This window comes from Ailuropoda melanoleuca, chromosome 15, assembly GCF_002007445.2.
Source record: "Ailuropoda melanoleuca isolate Jingjing chromosome 15, ASM200744v2, whole genome shotgun sequence".
NCBI classification, from domain to species: Eukaryota; Metazoa; Chordata; class Mammalia; order Carnivora; family Ursidae; genus Ailuropoda; species Ailuropoda melanoleuca.
The window spans coordinates 5115475-5135219 of record NC_048232.1 but is presented as its reverse complement, the minus strand read 5'-3'; the positions used below and the strand labels follow the sequence as shown (position 1 = coordinate 5135219).

At 48.3% G+C, this 19745-nt stretch overlaps 1 protein-coding gene across 4 annotated transcripts in view; it reads left to right on the top strand.

The window, feature by feature from the left end:
- Positions 1-19515, top strand: part of IL2RA (interleukin 2 receptor subunit alpha) — a 67666-nt gene extending 48151 nt beyond the window's left edge. The window contains exons 2-8 of one of the 4 annotated variants that reach the window (XM_034644082.1): positions 3365-3547; positions 5854-5949; positions 8280-8495; positions 10025-10105; positions 10634-10705; positions 11877-11943; positions 17674-19515. In XM_034644082.1, coding sequence (XP_034499973.1) covers positions 3365-3547; positions 5854-5949; positions 8280-8495; positions 10025-10105; positions 10634-10705; positions 11877-11943; positions 17674-17737 — 779 coding nt within the window. In that variant the 3' untranslated portion in view covers positions 17738-19515. Of the gene's footprint in view, positions 1-3364; positions 3548-5853; positions 5950-8279; positions 8496-10024; positions 10513-10633; positions 10706-11876; positions 11944-12236; positions 13521-17673 lie in introns of those variants that run through there. The other 3 variants (XM_011226380.3, XM_034644084.1, XM_034644083.1) reach the window with 3 other exon arrangements.
- Positions 19516-19745: the final 230 nt, after the last annotated feature.

Here is a 19745-nt window from a genome sequence, read left to right as displayed (position 1 = left end):
ACAGTACATCCCCAGATTCCGATGTAAAGTTTCGATGATTAATTAGTTGCTTATAACACCCAGTGCACCATGCAATACATGCCTCCTTACTACCCATCACCGGTCTATCCCATTCCCCCACCCCCCTCCCCTCTGAGGCCCTCAGTTTGTTTCTCATAGTCCATAGTCTCTCATGTTTCATTCCCCCTTCTGATTACCCCCCTTTTCTTTATCCCTTTCTTCCCCTACCGATCCTCCTAGTTCTTATGTTCCATAGATGAGAGAAATCATATGATAATTGTCTTTCTCTGCTTGACTTATTTCACTTAGCATTATCTCCTCCAGTGCCGTCCATGTTGCAGCAAATGTTGAGAATTCGTTCTTTCTGATAGCTGAGTAATATTCCATTGTATATATGGACCACAGCTTCTTTTTTTTTTTTTTTTAATTTTATTTTATTATATTGTGTTAATCACCATACAGTACATCCCCAGATTCCGATGTAAAGTTTGATGCTTCATTAGTTGCGTATAACACCCAGTGCACCATGCAATACGTGCCCTCCTTACTACCCATCACCAGTCTATCCCATTCCCCCACCCCCTCCCCTCTGAAGTCTTCAGTTTGTTTCTCATAGTCCAAGCGCCTAACCGCTATGCCACCCAGGCGCCCCACCCCCCCTTTCTTTATCCCTTTCTTCCCCTACCGATCATCCTAGTTCTTATGTTCCATAGATGAGAGAAATCATATGATAATTGTCTTTCTCTGCTTGACTTATTTCACTTAGCATTATCTCCTCCAGTGCCGTCCATGTTGCAGCAAATGTTGAGAATTCGTTCTTTCTGATAGCTGAGTAATATTCCATTGTATATATGGACCACAGCTTCTTAATCCAGTCATCTGTTGAAGGGCATCTCGGCTCCTTCCATGATTTGGCTATTGTGGACAATGCAGCTATGAACATTGGGGTGCATATGGCCCTTCTCTTTACTACGTCTGTATCTTTGGGGTAAACACCCAGTAGTGCAATGGCTGGGTCATAGGGTAGTTCAATTTTTAACTTTTTAAGGGACCTCCACACTGTNTTATTTTTATGCTAGTTATCTTTATTTTTTTTCTTTTTTTTCAGTTTATTTAAATTCCAGTTAATTAACATACTTTGTAAATCTTTTTTTTTAAATGATTTTTTTATTATATTATGTTAGTCACCATACAGTACATCCCCGGATTCCGATGTAAAGTTNCTAGTTCTTATGTTCCATAGATGAGAGAAATCATATGATAATTGTCTTTCTCTGCTTGACTTATTTCACTTAGCATTATCTCCTCCAGTGCCGTCCATGTTGCAGCAAATGTTGAGAATTCGTTCTTTCTGATAGCTGAGTAATATTCCATTGTATATATGGACCACAGCTTCTTAATCCAGTCATCTGTTGAAGGGCATCTCGGCTCCTTCCATGATTTGGCTATTGTGGACAATGCTGCTATGAACATTGGGGTGCATATGGCCCTTCTCTTTACTACGTCTGTATCTTTGGGGTTAAACACCCAGTAGTGTGATGGCTGGGTCATAGGGTAGCTCAATTTTTAACTTTTTAAGGGACCTCCACACTGTTTTCCAAAGTGGTCCTTTTCTTTTCTAATTGCATTAGCCAGGACTTCCAGCACCATGTTGAAAAGTGGTGATGAGAGGGAACATCCTTGCCTTGTTTTTCTTTGTTTTTTTGGGTTATTATGCATATCTTGTTTTAGCAGTAGATTTACCTTCTGATACTCAAAACACAGGTTGGTATTGAGGTACAACAAGTGCCAGTGAGTCGTACTGAGAGTATGGGCTGTAGAGAGAGATGACCTCTTGCAGGAGATAAGGGTTAAGGTAAATTTCAGCCCTGCCTCTATCTGAATCAGCGTTCTCCTTTCCTGGATACAGGGAAAAAGGAAGGATGAAGAACAGGGGTCTATTCTATGTCTATTATGTGCAGGGTGCTCTGCAACTTACCTTTGAATGTTATTTCATGCAATCTTTAAAACAAACAGTAAAATGATGATGATGATGATTATAATACTAGTTTACAGAAAAAGTGGCCAAGCCTTAGATAAGTAAAAGCAATGACACTATATAGTTAGTAAGCTGGTAGAGCTAGGATCTAAAGCCCATTTATCTCCCCACCATGCTACCTTCCTTGCCTTATTATTATAGTCATTATGCTTACCAGTATTTATTCAGTGTATATGTTACATGTCCCTTTACAATCGCTGGCCCTCTGAGCCATTCAAATTGTTTCCATTTAGACCCTTCTTGGTGAGAGATGGGGTGAGCTGTCCACACTCTACTCACCTTCTGTGATTCAGGAGCTCAGGAGTGTCCTGAGTCTTGGATGTGGCAAGATGCTCGGCACAGCGTAAGGACAGAGAAGCTTCACTCCAATGGAGTGATGATTAATAAGCAATCGGTGGCCTGTCGTCTGCCAGCAATGAGTGCAGCAACCAGTCTGGATTTGGTGCCTGTGCTGGTGGAGGGAGAGGCTGTCAGTGCCGTCTCACCTTTTCCTGTTTCCTGTGATCCTTCCTAGCCACTTTCTTTATCCAGCCTGTGGCTTTTCTCAACAAGCAGGCTTTTTTCAACAAGCAGGACTTGTTGGAAGATATGCAATGGAATCATTTTTCTGATTTGAGCAGTGCCCTTTTTTTCCTTAATACTTGGGCATTTGGCCACTATTTCTGGCGTCCTTGGTGGGAAACCGGTGTCCATTCTTGAGGGGGCTGAGAAAAGGTCAAGTCTTTGTGATATGAGAAGGAATTTGGTAAACTCAGTGGTGGGTGGGTGGGTGAAAAATACACATTTCCTACTTGCCAGACTTTGGGTGAAGCACTTTACATATATTTCTCAAAAAAAAAAAAAAAAAAAAAAAGAAGAAGAAGAAGAAAGAAAGAAGAGAAAAGAAAAGAAAACGGTACAAAATCACTAATTATAGCAATTCTGACAATCCTTATTTTCCAACAAGTATTTATCACTGACACATGTCCATTTACATGGCTTTCCTCCCTTCCTTTCCTCATACTCTTTGGTCCTCTTCTCTCTTTCTACACTTATTCAGCATAAGGCATATTCAGAATAAAACCTCATTCACTTGTATTCATTAAGTTTGAAATACATTGCAATTTGGAGCGGAACTTGGTTGAAGTCAAAGTTTGAGCCGTCTCTGATACCAAGGTTTCTAAAGGATAGTGGCAACAGCCTTCGTCTCTTTCTAGGAAGAGGTGGGGTACCCAAAGGTCCTTTAAAGAACGTGAAGAAATGTGTGATGACATCATCGCAGGGTTAAGTATGTGAGTGCACGAGTGGAACGTCCTGAACTCCTAACACGCCTCTTTTCCTTTGCAGACCTGTGTGACGGTAACCCGCCAGACCTCAAGCACGCCACATACAGAGCTCTCGAGTACAAGACGGGCACGGTGTTGAATTGTGGGTGTGAGAGAGGCTACCGCAGACTAAGCAACTTCATGCATTGTGCGGGAAACGCCAGCCACGCTTCCTGGGAAAACAGATGTCAGTGCAGAAGTACATGTAAGTGTTTCCTCTGTGACACGGAGGGAGAGAGAAGAACTCTAGCAAGCTTCAGCTTTTGCTCACTCAGCCCTACAGACGAAACTGGCCAGCCCACACTCCACGATAACTCACCTCAGTGGGTCCTGGAAAATAATTCACTAGACCAACGTTTAAGGAGTGCCTCCCGGTTCCAAGGACTGCTCTAGGCCTCGGGATACCCAGCACTCTAAGAACTTACATTTTGCGGGGAGAGCGGGAACAGATGTTATCCTAATCATTAGTGAACAATTCGAAAATAAGTCCACTTCACGGCAAAGTAAATGCACTTGATGCCCCTCAACTGTAGGTGAAAAATGCTTGCTATGGCAAGTTTTACGCTACGCAGAGCCCATCACAATTTTTTTAGAAAGAAAAAATTTAAAAGGAATAGTCAGAATGAGCCTATATAAACAATAAGAAAAATAATAACAATCCCAGCGAGTATCTACCTGTCAGGCCGCGTTCACTCTCTTGCGTTTTGCTCTCGGAAGCTCACACCTCCCCGCCCATGTGCGGACTCTGCCGCCGCCCCCAGCTCCCCCCCAGCAAACAGGGCCGCGCGAATTCCCAGCAGCCCCCACGACGCTCTGCGCCCTCTCCTCTTCAGCGGCCACCTCCCCAACCCTAAGGAAGAAGCTCTGGGGACAAGAGCCCAGGCAGTGGGCGAGGCAGTTCCTTCCCTGATAAGAGTAAAACGGGAAGAGAAGCTCGAGCTACTGAGCTGGAGCGTGTTATCTATTACGGAAATTTTCTTTTTTTTTTTTTTTTTTAAGATTTTATTTATTTGAGAGAGAGAGAGAGAGGGAGAGCAAGTGAGAGAGAGCACAAGTGGGGTGAGGGGTAGAGGGAGAAGCAGACTCCCCGCTGAGCAAAGAGCCCGGTGTGGGACTCGATCCCAAGACCCTGGGATCATGACCTGAGCCGAAGGCAGACGCTTCACCGTCGGAGCCACCCAGGCGCCCCTATTACGGAAATTTTCAACGTGGCTGCCATCAGGTCTTTCGTGCGTTTCCTGGGAGGGCAAATATATGGTCAAGGAGAAAGGATTGTCGGTCCAGGGTCTGCCCAGCCCAGTGTCAGGAACTGGCATTCCAGAGCTTGAGAAATAGTCTCCCAAAGACTCCTCTGTCCCCTTGTTCCAGTCCTGCAAGACCCTGGCTGCGCTGGGGGAGCAAGGAGAATATCAAGCCCAAAGGCAAGTCAGGCTGGTGTGCGGGCAAGGCCCCAAATCTGCACTGGGGAAGCAGAGAGGAAGAGGGAGCTGTTCCCTTTCAACGTCTTTATTTCTGGACTTTACAACCTGGCTTGAGAGCCCTGTGGCCCTCACTACTGGATGTGATTGGAATCAGCAGAGGACTAAGGGTCCTGAACCTCTTCCCTGCTGGGAAGGGCGAGCAGGGAAGGCAGAGCCGCTTGCCCTTGCCCGGAGATCGCAGGCAGGTCGCCTTCCTGGAGTGGAATGCAGAGGCAGTGACCCCCAAAGGGACTTTCTGAACCTAAGTTGAGCTGATTTTGCTATTGTATGCTCTTCATCGAATCCTGAAGGCTCTCTCACAAGCCTGATTTCTCTACCAGGTTTTTTGTCCACTCTGTGATAATGGAACGTGGTGAAAAGGGGTGGGTCCGTTTGTCCTTTTGTTCCTTAGCCCTGGAGATGGTGTCTGTGAGCCATAGTGAGTTCTGTGTCCGCCGCACCAGGCACAGACTGCAAGGTCTGGAGACGGCTATGGAAGCACCCGCCGCCTCTTTCCCCAGCAGACCCTCCCCCGATCCTCAGTTAGAATCCCGAGCCGCTCACGGCCGTGGCCAGACTCAACTCCTTTGCCAAAGTCTTCACGATAGAGAGGAGTGTCCTGTTGAATTCCAAAAGATTGAATCCCTTTGCCTTTTAAGTGGACTGCTTTAGGGAAGCAAGGGGTGTCGGCGGTCGCTGACTCACACCATCCCTCCTGGCATCGGGCCCACCCTCGCACAAGGCTGGCAGGTGGATGGCCGGAGTGAGCCCCTTTTGGGGAGACACATACACCGGACGATCTTTCAGTTCTTTCAGAAACACATGGTGGGCCTCTGACGTCATGCAGAGGAATACTGCCAGGCCCCGCTGAGAGCACCCCACAGGCAAGGAGGGTGTGTATGGCTCCTCTTTGTAACCCCTGCCCCCCATACTGCCTGACATGTCACAGGCAGCAGAAGGGCACTCTTAGAATAAATGAATACACAAGGAGTGTTTTTTCTATTTTAAGCAGCCGTGGAGTTATTTGCTTCTTTCTATCTATATTCTCTAGCCTCCAAGAGCACAGAAAGACAAGTTACTCCTAGACCCAAAGAACAGAAGGAAAAGCAGAGCCCAACGCTGCCCGTGGACCAAGGTAACCTTCTAGGTAAGAGGCGGATCTGCCCAGCGGTCTGGCCAACGCCTGGGAGCCAGCTCTTCCCCTGCAGATATACTCTGTGCTCCCCAGAGGAGGAAGGTCTGTCTCACGATCCCCTTCTTTTAGGACATCAGGTAAACAAGAACAACTGTGTCATGTTTGCGGGCTCTGGAGCCACTCAGCATTTCAAGCCTACATGGGCTCTGGGCTTCCTCCTGCTTTGGGAGCTGGCGGAGTAGACCTGGGCTCGATTCAGTTCAACCCAGTTCAACTGAACTGAATTCAAAAGCAGGTCGATTGGGACTCCTGTGCCCAGCCTTGTAGACAGCCTTTCCTGCCCTGGAGGAAATGCTCTGAGTTCTCCCCTTCCGTACGAGATAATCAACTGCCCGCAAAGCAATTCACCCCAAAATGTTTCTATGAACAGGGTTGTGAAGCCTGCCTGCCACGTGGGTGAGTGTGCAAGCCGCCGACAAACACACCCTAGCTCATGCGATGTGGGGGAGTGAGCACAACTGCAAAATGAATCACACCAAAGTCGGGTCCTCACACCACGAGGACATAGAGCCCGTTAGGAAAACCTGAGCTTCTGGGGGACCCGCTGACCTTTACAAGACCCTATTGTCCTATGCTAATTCTGTTACCTTCCAAAAACACTTTATCATCCTGTATATAATTTCGTCTAAACCTCACAACCCAGTGAGTCAGGGAGCAGGATTATTACTGTGATTTACTGAAGAAAATGAGACACAGAGAAGTTAAAAGGCTTGGCTAAACCCTCATTTAGGAGGAAGACCTCAGGTCTTACTAGGGATCTTTCTACTGATCACTTGTTTTAAATTAATTTTAATTTATTTTCAGCTTCCATTATTAAAAAAAAAAGACAAATCCAGGGGCACTATTGCAATATGATGTTTTTATGTTGTACCTCCAACTTTGGGCTGAATGGCATTTCAAAACACATTTAATTGTTTGTTTTTCTCTCTTTTCCCCATATTACATTGAACAGTTCTTCCAAGGTTTCTCAGGAGGTCAATATTTGCTGTTCTTTTTTTTTTAATTTTTAATTTATTTTATTTTATTTTTTTTGATGTAAAGTTCGGTGATTCATTAGCTGCATATAACACCCAGTGCACCACGCAATACATGCCCTCCTTACTACCCATCACCAGCCTATCCCATTCCCCCACCCCCCTCCCCTCTGAAGCCCTCATTTTGTTTCTCAGAGTCCATAGTCTTTCATGCTTCATTCCAATATTTGCTGTTCTTATTTGAGAGATAACCACTCGTTCTGGCCACAGATGCTCTTAATGGGATGTTTTCATTTGAGAGAAGCAAACATAATTTAAACAGGTTCAGACCATCATGGATTTCATTGGTGGTAAAAGAAATTTTATTCTGAGGTGAAAACACAAGTTCAGCCATGATTTGCAAGGTGCTACACCAGAGCAGACCACTGGGGACAGGACTGCTCTCAGCTTCCCTCTGGGGCAGGGGGGTTATATGTAAGATACTTTTAAAGGTCATATTGGGTATTCAGATTGTGGAAGGTCTGGAAGGTCAGAGCACATGTCTGGGGAGAGAGGGTACATGTGGTTTCGTATATCCAGATTTGGGGTGGGGTAGGGAATCCTGAGGATAAATCAGAGCAGGACATGATCAGTGTTTACAAGACCAGCCTGGCTTGGGTTTTAGTTGGGCGAGTGGAAGGTTTGAGGGCATGGGGGAACTTTCAGAGGCCTCGGCAGGGCTCACAGGGTGCAGGCTTAGGCATGGTGTGATCCGAGATCAGGTTCCATTTCCCCGAGATTCTCTCAGCCTTCCCTTCTTCTGGCTTTGGCTCTCTCTCCAGTCCTTCAGCCATGGCCCAAGATGACCAGCAGCCCCCGAGGGGGGATGTGCCTCCTCCCCTAGCCATGGAGACCCTTCACCCTTCATTGGCCCCATTGGGCTAGAGACTACCTTTATCCCTCAGCTGAGACTGCCCTTCCCACTCCTGCCCTCTCACGAGAACCCTCGCCATCACCACAAGTAACTGCTTATTCCTCCATGTTCCCACAGCAAGCGTCTGTTCCTCAGCGATAACACTCTGGACATTCTGCCTTCAGCTGTCTTCCTCACTCAATCCATCGTCCACTCCCACGGGAGTGACAGGGTCTATGTGCCCTCCCACCAAGCGCCTAGCAAAGTTCCTGACACAGACGTTCTCAGTATATATCGGTTGAATAAAAGAAAGAATGAATGAATGAACAAAACGGTCAGAACCAAGGTCCGGTCTCTAGGAAGACGCAACTCCGATTCACTCACGGTGCCTTCAGAACTCCCTTTCCCTCTTGCAGGTCACTGCAGGGAGCCTCCTTCCTGGGAACATGAAGATCCAAAGAGAATCTACCACTTTGCGGTGGGGCAGACGGTTCACTACCAGTGTGCACAGGGATTCAGGGCCCTACACAGAGGTTCTGCCCAGAGCGTCTGCAAAAGGATCTCAGGGAAGACCCAGTGGTCACAGCCCCAGCTCAAATGCATAAGTGAGAGGACGGACAGTCCGTTTCCAGGTATGGAGGCACCCGCTTGGACCTATTGCCCTGCTTTTTCCAGCAGCCTGAGCGGAGTGGAATTCCTGACCACCAGCAGTGTGACCGTGGGCAAACCACTTCCTTTCCTTGGGCCTCTGCTTTCTCTCACTCTAGAAAAGAGACCAGATAAACTAAGGTCTCTATCACCTCGGGTTCCCTGTACCCTGAGTGAGGATAAATGGTAGAAGACGGGGGAAGATCTCTCAAGTGCCCCAAAGCTCCCCTGGTGTTACCTCACTGGAGACAAGCTGCCCCGTCCTAGCCGATCCTGAAATTCGACGTCTTCTAAGCTACCAGGACTTCCTCTCATTCAAAAGGGCAAGTCCAGCCTGCCCCCCACACGCTTCTGATTTACTGACATATAATGTAAACTCATTATCGGTCCAGCGCTGCACTGTTCGCGTGCTCCTTCTCCTCGTGTAATCCCCCCTGAGCTTTGATACAAGTGCAGATGTGCAGGGAAGGGGCTGACTCAAGCAGGCATGTGCACGCGCGCGCACACGCACTCATTCAGACGCACGTACAACTCACCCATGCAGGGGCCTACTATTCTCATTCTGAAAGTGTATTACTATTTTTACAACCAAAAGCCGCTCAGATTTAAACTTGGTGTTAGAGGTTTCTTAGCTCACCGCCTATTGGTTCATAGCTCTCCCGGGAGTTTCCTGGGTGAAATCTGAAGCTGCCCCCATAAGGAGCGCAGGCAGAGACTGGGGAAAGAGGCAGGCCGGTTGGCAGGCTGCAGTTTGAACAAGCAGAGGGAACTTACCTGCGGGGCGGCAGCAAGAGGACTGGATCCCAGCGCTCGCCCCCCAGATCTTACAAGTTTATAAAGAGGCCTTAACTGGGTTCAGTCACGTATGCTCTGCAGATGTTCTCAACACCATGTCACTGCTCAAGGCTGTGTCCTTGGAGCAGCCTCTGAGAGTGGGAAAGGCAAGCAGGACTCACATTCCGAGGACAGGGAAGGGGGTGAGGAGCCTGCGGGTGCCTGGGTCCAGCCCACGGGTCAAGTGGCACTCCTGTCTTTTTGATGACATTCCCCGGCAGTGTGCCTGCTAGGAGCCTGGTGGCTGACACGTGTCACTTCCCTCATAAAAGGACGGCAGGGCAGGGCTGTGTCCTGGGTGACTGGAACACCCGCAAAGAACCGGGGACCTGTCACCGAGAGAAACTGTCCTCTTGAGCATTTCTGCTTCATTTGATGTTTCTGCGGGGCTGGATTATCATGACCTGTTTCCAAGCCACAGATGGAAACCAGGGCTGAATGGGAAGCTTGGGGAGAAGGAGCTGCTCGGGGTTCCACAGCCAGCAGATCAGGGTCAAAATGCCCTCCCACCCGGCTCTGCTGGGCCCATCTCCCCGCACACCTGTGACCCGCTCTAGCCGCAGGGTGTGGGGCCCCCAGACAACGTGCTGAGAAGGGCGATCCGCAGCCCACTGAGCGTGTCTGGGGTCAGCTCAGGAAACCCGCTGCCCCCACCCTCATCACTTCCTCTCCCCACCAGATGACGCAGGAGAGCCTCAAGCAAGCACCGGTGCTCCTGGGAGAGACACTTCCTCCCCCTTGAAAATGACAAGTACTACCGGTAAGGCTAGACTTTCTGGGAGGGCGAGAGCTCCGCCCTCGGGTCCTCAGGCAAGAGCCCGAACACAGTTGGCCTGCGGCAGCCCCTCCCAGGCGCCTGCCCCTCCGACCCTCCAACCCTCAAAAATGTCAAAAGCAGGGCGCCTGGGTGGCTCAGTCGGTTGGGCATCTGACCCTTGGTTTTGGCTCAGGTCGTGATCTCAGGGTCGTGAGATCGAGCCCCGTGTCCGGCTCCACACTGGGTACAGAGTCTGTTCAAGTTTCTCCTCTCCTTCTGCCTTCCCCCCTGCTCTCTCTTTTTCCCTCAAATAAATTTATCTTTAAAAATCACAAACATGTCAAAAGCATGTGTTGGCAACAGGAGAAGTCAGGCTGAGGTCGGCACCGGAAGGCAAAGGAAGGCAGGCTTGTCCGTCACGCCCTTCCATCGGGCTCCGAGGCTCCACTCACGAGAGGCCCTAAGCTCTCCAGCCAGCGCACTCAGATAATCAGCACAAACCGATCATCTTCTCGTCTCTCTTCTGCACAGATTTCCACAAACACACGGAAGTGGCTACCGCCGCGGAGTCATTCATATTCACAACCGAGTATCAGATCGCAGGTGGGTAGGCCTCGTGCCTTCTGTGGACAAAATGCACCCTGGACAGAGACTGTGGGGTACGTTGCTTGGTGGTCGGTCTAGTGGGTCAGTCGGTTGGTCAGTTAGTTTAAAACGCCCCCTCCTTACACTGTGTAATAGTTATACCAGTGAAGGACAAATCCGGATTTTAACAACACAAACTCATAGTAATCAGTCATAGTAAGCGGGCTGTGACGTCTCAAAGCCGCCCCAAGAAAGCCCTCCTGAATGGATCCTAAATGACAAAATATCCCGTAAACCCTATATTCGTTTCCTGGTAGGAGAGAAAAACAGGCTTTGAGGGAGGGAGAAAAAAACGAGCTCATTGCAACGGAGAGCAGAGCGCTGGTTGTGGGGCCTGTGGGTGGGGGGAGACTGGGAGATGCTGGTGGAGGGACACCGACTTCCCGTTAGAAGATGAATCGTTCTGGGGAGCTAATGGGCAGCATGGTGACCATAGTTAACAACACGGTATCGTAGACCCGAAATTTGCTCAAGGAGTCAATCTCCCGTGTTCTCACTGGAAAAAGGAAATGGTAGACAGGAGGGGTGGCCGGCGGTCTTGGCTGGTGTTCCGGTGCTAACCGTGTTGTGACGTACGCTCCCATCAAATCTCAGCCCTCGCATGCTGTGAACGTCCGCAATGTTACATGTCTGTTATGTGCCAAGAGAGCTTGGGGAAGAAAAGGAAAAATGCACTGTGAAGCCCGTCCAAGACAGGCTAAGGTTAGCTGGGCTGGCAGGAGGTCGCCCCAGCACCAGAGGAACACAGCATTTGGGAAATAGGAACACTTTCAAGAGAGGCTCATGTGTCTGTCATTTCTCCTTGTATTTCGACGTTTCCTTCAGCCATTGCGGGCCTCCCTGGTGGCCCCCCTTAACTGAGGCCTCTGAACCTTTCTGAAGAGAGTGCCTGTCAGGGAGTTCACGCTCCTCAGAAAGAGCCAAGCCCTTTCCCACCTCCCCAGGGCTCCAGCCCTGGTCCCTGAGTCTCCTAGGAAGTCATGTCGGGGTGGGAGCTGCATTCTGAGAAGGGAAGGCAGAAACACCAGCGCTCGCCTCTTCAGGAAGCCCTTGCTCTGGGGGGGTTTCTCGGCCTGCTCTGCGACCCAGCCCAGCAGGCCCCTTTGCTGAGCTGCTTCTCTGTCGACAGTGGCCGGCTGCGTTCTCCTGCTGATCAGCGTCCTCCTTCTGAGCGGGCTCACCTGGCAGCGGAGATGGTGAGTCCCACGTGGTCATGGTCACGAAGCCCTGGCAGGAGCTGGTGGGTGCAGCCCGGAGTGGGAAGAGCTCAGGCAGAGATCCCCTCGCCCCCAGGCCACCCCATTCTCCCACTAACCAGCAGTGGTTTGGAGAGCAGTAGAGCGAGAACTGGCCAACCCACACATTCCCAAAGCACCCAACAAGAGTGTGGTGAAATGGGAAAGCAAAGGAAACTAGCATTGGTTGAGCACCTACTGTATGCCAGGCTTGATGCGTATCTAATAAACGTTCTCACAACCTAACTTCTCAGAACATTTGAAATAGCTACACGTTCCCAGATCAAGCAATGCGAACAGGACTGCATGAGGCCAAAACTGCACCCTGAATCTAGGGCCCAAGACATTTCTTCTCCCATCACGTGGCTGGAAGGAAACAAAGGGCAGCATCCCTCTGAGTTTTCCTCTCCGGAGCTTCTCCCTGTACCTACTGCAGACAGTCAGACCGGAACCCCCTTGACTGGGACGGGACCCACGTGTGGCCTTAGTTGCATTAACTCGGATTTTCAACCGTGGTTGCCAATTTGAACAAGCAGGAGAGACTTTTTTTAAACACCAATCTTGCTCTCCAACCAGAATCTCTAGAACATCAGTACTTTCGTTTTTTCAGCTGAGATAAAATTCATCATTCTAACCATTTTAAAGTGCGTAATGCAGTGGTTTTTGACAATGTTCTGTACATGCCACTATCTCATTACACACCAGAGCATTTCCATCACCGCAAAAGGAAACCCTGTGCTCCCCAATTCCCCAACTCCCTCATTCCCTGGAAACCACAAATTCACTTCCCATCTCGGTGGATTTGCCCGTTCTGGACACTTCACACAAATGGAATCATACAGTATATGAACTTTGGTGACTGAGACATTGGTATTTCCTTAAAGCTCCTCAGAGGCACTGAATACGTACACATCCAGTTTTAAGAACTCTGCGCTAGGCCAGTAATTCCCAGACTTGAGTGCTTGTTAATCAGAAGCTCCTGGAGGGTTTGTTAAAACACGGATGGCTAGGCCCTGCCTTCCAAGTTTCTGATTCAGCAGGTCTGGGGTGGGTACTGAAAATCTACATTTCGGACAAATTCCCAGGTCAGATTGACGCTGGTGTTCCAGGCACCAAACTTTGAGAACCACTGCACGAGAGAGCATGAAGCAACAAGAGAGTGCATTCATTTCACACACACGGAGAGAAAAGCCACTTTCTCCCTCCCTTTAACAGTGGACTGCAGACCTCCTCGGTCACTCTCCTGACTATCGAGGACATCCCACCATTGTGCCATCTAACCTACCCTGATGTAAACTCCCCAGGAAGACCCTGAGAAGACCCAGACTCACCCCCCACCCAATCCCAGAGCTCTTAGATCCTATAGTTAGCCCAGGCAGAGAAAAACTGTCACATTTCTTGTACTGTTATATTGGTCACCAGGCCCACGAGTACTCCTGAGTTCCCTCTTGTGAGTTAAAAAGTGCCAGTTACTGCGATGCAGAGGCTAAGCCCCTAGGGTCATTACGTTAGGAATTGCTCACATAAATACCTGACAGTCTACCAACTTCTCTAGGTATTCGCTGATTCCTGAGGCGTTATTTTAGGATTATGTGAGATCAAGTGTGTCAAGTACTCAGTACATTGTGGGAACTTGACATGCAGTCGGTCCTCCCCGCCCTTCGCCGACAAGACTTAATACCTCTCAAGGAAACTTTCATTCAGTAGCTTCAAGGTGAAAAGCCTTCAGACACAAAGGGACAAAGCTATTTGGGAGTGGCAAACGTTTGGAATTTAGGTTGTGACATAACGAACAGCCTGAAACTATGTGAGCTCCCACAAGCTCTGGCAGAATTACAGTGTTTCAGGAGACCCACACTCATTCCTCAAACCGTCTTCTGCCACCAGCTCTAGCAGTGAGAAAAGCCTTCCTAGAATCTAATTTCATCTGGTGGTGCCCTCTTGTGGCCACACAGAAATCCTACATCTGACAGTTCTGGGGGGGGGGCCCGGGGGGTGTACAGTTACTAGGAGCCGGTGATAAACAACAGCTGTTGGCTTACCCCGGCTCCTGACTGACAAANAGAAAAGCCTTCCTAGAATCTAATTTCATCTGGTGGTGCCCTCTTGTGGCCACACAGAAATCCTACATCTGATAGTTCTGGGGGTGGGCCCGGGGGGTGTACAGTGACTAGGAGCCGGTGATAAACAACAGCTGTTGGCTTACCCCGGCTCCTGACCGCCAACAGCTAAATTTTCATGAATTTGGTGAACTGTTCTTCAGCACAGCCATTATTGAAAATTCAGTATATAAACATAGTTACATAGATTATATTAAAAACAAAGTTAATAGATATTCAAAAGTAGCCACGTGCTAATGATTTTACTACTTTCTTTGTTCTCGGGGTTATTTAGATCTATTGTATCTGTATCGAGGCGCTGCAATACGACCGTCTGCTACTGTGTACCTCTTCCCAATCCTGTACTCAGTTGTCACGTTGGTAGCTCGAAACTGGGCGTGGTGGGAGTATTTTCACCATGGCAATAGGCCAACTGTTTCAAAGAGCTGGCTGTTAATCCTTTACCCACACACCATTCTCCCAACGTTGCCCCAGGAGAGCTCTGAGCAAGGCAGGAAGTGATCAGATATGCCTGTGGACTCGGTCAGGGCTGGAGAAGGTCTAGGACTACACCGTCCAACACAGTAGCCATGGCCACATGTGGGTATTTAAGTCTAAATGTAAATAAATGACATAAAATTAAAAATTCAGTTCATCAGTTACACTAGCCACATCAAGTGTTCAACAGCCACGTGTGGCTACCTTACCGGATAACACACATACAAAACATTTCCATCATCAGAAAGTTCTTACAGCNTCAGTTCATCAGTTACACTAGCCACATCAAGTGTTCAACAGCCACGTGTGGCTACCTTACCGGATAACACACTACAAAACATTTCCATCATCAGAAAGTTCTTACAGCACAGTGCGGGCTAGAAACCAGGAGCTTTCCACTCATGAAAATCACTTAGCACACTTACTATTATTATCGCTTTTCTGCACCTACCGTCCTCCATATAGCTCAAAAAAATGTATATAATATCTCTTATGTAGATGTTGGTCAAAGGGCACAACCTCGCAATTAGAAAATGAAAAAGTTCTGGAGATCTAATGCACAGCATAGTGTTATAGTCAACAATACTGTATTATATACTTCAAAGTTGCTAAGAGACTAGATCTTAAATGTTCTCCCCACAAAAGAGAAACGATAATTAGGTGACACGATGGAGGTGTTTGCTGACGCTATGGTGGCAATCACGCTGCAATACAGAAATACAATATACTAAAAAATAGATAAACGCGTTGTACGCCACAAACTTCCACAATGTTACATGTCAATCGTATCTCAATTTAAAAAACAAACAAACAGACGAACACTATCACAAGAGTATCTGCTATGTGCCAAACGCTTGCTAGGGGCCCAAAGATGAATACAAACGGTCGCTGCTCTAAGGAGCTTGCAGACCCGTAGAGAAGACGAAACAAATAGAGTTGAAGCACACATTTTTAAAGCCCGAGATTGAGGTGTTATAGGAACAAAGAGAAAGTACACTTAATACTTCAAGGTGGTGCCAGCAAGGCTTTTAGAGTTGATGGTGCCCAGATGAAGGAAGGCAGGAGATGGCTGCTAGGCGGGGCGAGCACAGGGAGAGGTAAGGCGGCGTGAGGGCCACGACGATGGCCGGGAGAAGTCAGGCAGTTCTGAACACCAGGCTGCGAGGTGCANCCCACATTTTTTTTTTTTTTTTAAAGATTTTTTTTTTTAATTTCTTTATTTGACAGAGATAGAGACAGCCAGCGAGAGAGGGGACACAAGCGGGGGGAGCNCTTCCACAATGTTACATGTCAATCGTATCTCAATTTAAAAAACAAACAAACAGACGAACACTATCACAAGAGTATCTGCTATGTGCCAAACGCTTGCTAGGGGCCCAAAGATGAATACAAACGGTCGCTGCTCTAAGGAGCTTGCAGACCCGTAGAGAAGACGAAACAAATAGAGTTGAAGCACACATTTTTAAAGCCCGAGATTGAGGTGTTATAGGAACAAAGAGAAAGTACACTTAATACTTCAAGGTGGTGCCAGCAAGGCTTTTAGAGTTGATGGTGCCCAGATGAAGGAAGGCAGGAGATGGCTGCTAGGCGGGGCGAGCANAGAGGAAGAGCCTGATGTGGGGCTCGATCCCATAACGCCGGGATCACGCCCTGAGCCGAAGGCAGACGCTCAACCGCTGCGCCACCCAGGCGCCCCCAAGCACACATTTTTAAAGCCCGAGATTGAGGTGTTATAGGAACAAAGAGAAAGTACACTTAATCCTTCAAGGCNTGTTCTCCCCACAAAAGAGAAACGATAATTAGGTGACACGATGGAGGTGTTTGCTGACGCTATGGTGGCAATCACGCTGCAATACAGAAATACAATATACTAAAAAATAGATAAACGCGTTGTACGCCACAAACTTCCACAATGTTACATGTCAATCGTATCTCAATTTAAAAAACAAACAAACAGACGAACACTATCACAAGAGTATCTGCTATGTGCCAAACGCTTGCTAGGGGCCCAAAGATGAATACAAACGGTCGCTGCTCTAAGGAGCTTGCAGACCCGTAGAGAAGACGAAACAAATAGAGTTGAAGCACACATTTTTAAAGCCCGAGATTGAGGTGTTATAGGAACAAAGAGAAAGTACACTTAATACTTCAAGGTGGTGCCAGCAAGGCTTTTAGAGTTGATGGTGCCCAGATGAAGGAAGGCAGGAGATGGCTGCTAGGCGGGGCGAGCACAGGGAGAGGTAAGGCGGCGTGAGGGGCCACGACGATGGCCGGGAGAAGTCAGGCAGTTCTGAACACCAGGCTGCGAGGTGCACGGGCAGCGGCCACAGCGCTGCCATAGGGGTGGACAGTGACCACGTCATGGAAGGCCAGGTCAGGCAGAGGGGCTCAGACCCTATCCTGGGGGCAACAGAGAACCACAGAAGCTTGACCTACAGGACAAATGGTAGCACAGGCCCTTCGGACAGTCTGGCTACAGCAGAAGCTAGATGTAAGGGACCAAGGAATCATGGTGGCAGTTATGATGGAATATTTAGAGAGACAAGGTGAGCACGAGCTAGGTCAGTGGGCACACATTAAAAAGGAGGAAAAGAATCAAGAAATACATTAAGGGGGTCAAATTAGCAGGATTTGCCAGCTGATTGGCAGTGAGGGTTAAGGAAGATGGGTGGAGCAGGGGTGACCCCAGATTTTCGAGAGTGACAGGGGGACCCCTTAGTCTCTATACACCAGGATGAAATACAGGCAAACAGCAGGACAGCCTTGGGGGATCAGCCCCAAAGCAGAAGCATTCTGCAGTCCATTCACTGAGACCGACCCAGCCTCCGCCCCTGTAACCACCCAGCCCTGGAACTGACAAGGAAATGGAAGGTGTACTCATCGCACAATGATTGCATCACCGTGCTGTAGGAACCACGGGGTAGCCAGTCTGGGGCTCTGGAGGCACAGGGAGACCTTGGGGTCAGATTTCAGCCTGTGGGAAGAGGACAGGATCCAGGGGTGGAATTTTAAGTGAGCGGGTCAGTGGGGGGTTATGTTGAAGGCTCTACCCACATCAGCTTAGGGGGGGAATCACATTCTTTTCTTGGTGCAGTATTACACCTATGACTGTGACTTGGCTGTGTCACCACAGGAGGGAGAGTAGAAGAACCATCTAGAAAACCAGAAGTGGTAAGAAGCCAAGAACAGCTCACAGAAGTCAAGGAGCATAAGCAAAATCAAAGAAGTCGAACGCTCACCCAAGAGGCATCTCCTGTGATCTCTTGGGTTTTGGAAAACTCTGAAGTCACATGCTGACACACCGGGCAATGGCAGCCTCATGACAAAACCAGCTCTGTAGTATCAACAAGTGAACTTGACCTGCTTCTGCAGAGCAGCTCCAAGGTCACTGGAGGAACAGGAAGGAACAGCCAGAACTGTAGGTCTTATTTTCATGTCGACATGGTCATTCAGGCTTGAACAGCATGGGACTCTCTCCACACCATATACAGTATAAAGAAGAGTAGCTTCGTATTAATTTCACCCTAACTTCTCAGTTTAGAAATCCCAAGGAAAACCCCAGCACCAATGTAAATAGACACACACACACACACACACACACACGCACGCACTCCCCACCCTACGTGATTGGACCTCACCCTGTGATGGACGCAGATTCTTCCCCAACTTTTGGCGGATTAGCCCATTCTCCTGGCCACATTCCTTCAGGAACGCCTTCTAAGAACTCCGAATCTTTTTGTCCTTAGCTCAGTCCTCTAAACTAGCCCCCTTCCACTTCAGTCTGAATTTCTGAATTTCTAAACAGAAGCCATAGCAGAGTAATCTTTGGGTAACACCGACAGAGGGCAACCACACCTTTGGGGATCACAGAGCTCAGCGTTTAAAAGGATTTTGCTAGAAGTACGCTGGGAAAAGAAGGGGAAACTACGTCCCAGGTAACAAACTGTACGTAGTAAAAAAGAGCTACCTGTATGTTACTAACACACCCCTCTTACCGGTTCGTTTCTGTGGGATTGCTATAAATGATGCTCTGAATTTGGTCTGCACGAGGGTGATGTTCTCAGACACGTCACGTGCGAATGCCTACATTTCCGAATCAGTATCATAAGAGCACTGATAAGGGATCGAAACACTCTATGGATGGAAGGAAAGAAGGAAGTGTGGCGCAGGGAGGGAGATCACACTGACAGAAGGTAACCTGCAAAAGGTCACCCCTTAGTAGCCCTCAAACTGTTAGCAATACGGTTAGCAAATCAGACTCACCTGGAGGCCCAGTTAGACCATGGCGGGGGCGGGGGCACATCTCCTGGGTCTCTGAGTCAGCAGGTTCAGGCCGGCCAAGGATTTACACTTGTAACAAGTTCCAGGTGATGCTGCTGAGGCTGGCCTGGCCTGGAGACCACACTTTGAGAACCACTGGGTTGTAGGTCTCCATGCCCATCCACTCTCAAAAATCACATGATTAAGGAGAAAGGTTAAAACCGGCCAGTGTTCATTTCTGAAAGGCCAGGAAAGTGTTATTTTAAAAATGGACAGGCATCAGCAGGACCATATCCAGATTAAAGAACCATTTTCTGCCCCTTCTGTGACTAACCAAGTACAGTCCAGATCCCAGTGTCCACTTCCCCATGCCCCCAAGTACATGTTTTCTGGGTTGAGGGGAATCTCAGACCAGGAAAAAAAAAATTTTTTTTTAGTGTTACTTATCTTGAGTAAAATTGAATTATCATGACTCATTTTGGCAGGGGGGAGACCTATGAGACCAAATGTATTAAATAATGATTAAGATATTATTTACCTTTTTCATGCTCACTCTAAGTGTGTGGTGGAGTTTTCCAGAAACTACATGATATGTGATGATGTCATCGCTCTGATGTTAACATGTAATGAGTATTACTATTGTTTATAAGAGAACTAATAAATAATATTTTTTAAATTTCTTGGTTTTAGTGTCTACATGAGGTAAGTATCACTAGCTATAACTACGCAGATGAAACTAGATAAAAGCTCTTTGGGATTCTCAATACTCTTTTCTTAGAGAAATAGACCACAGGGGTGGGGGCAGCAGGAAGGGGCAGAAGGAGAGGGAGAGAGAGAATCCTAAGCAGGCTCCACACCCAGCACAGGGCCCAATGCCAGGGCTCGATCCCACGACCCCGAGATCAT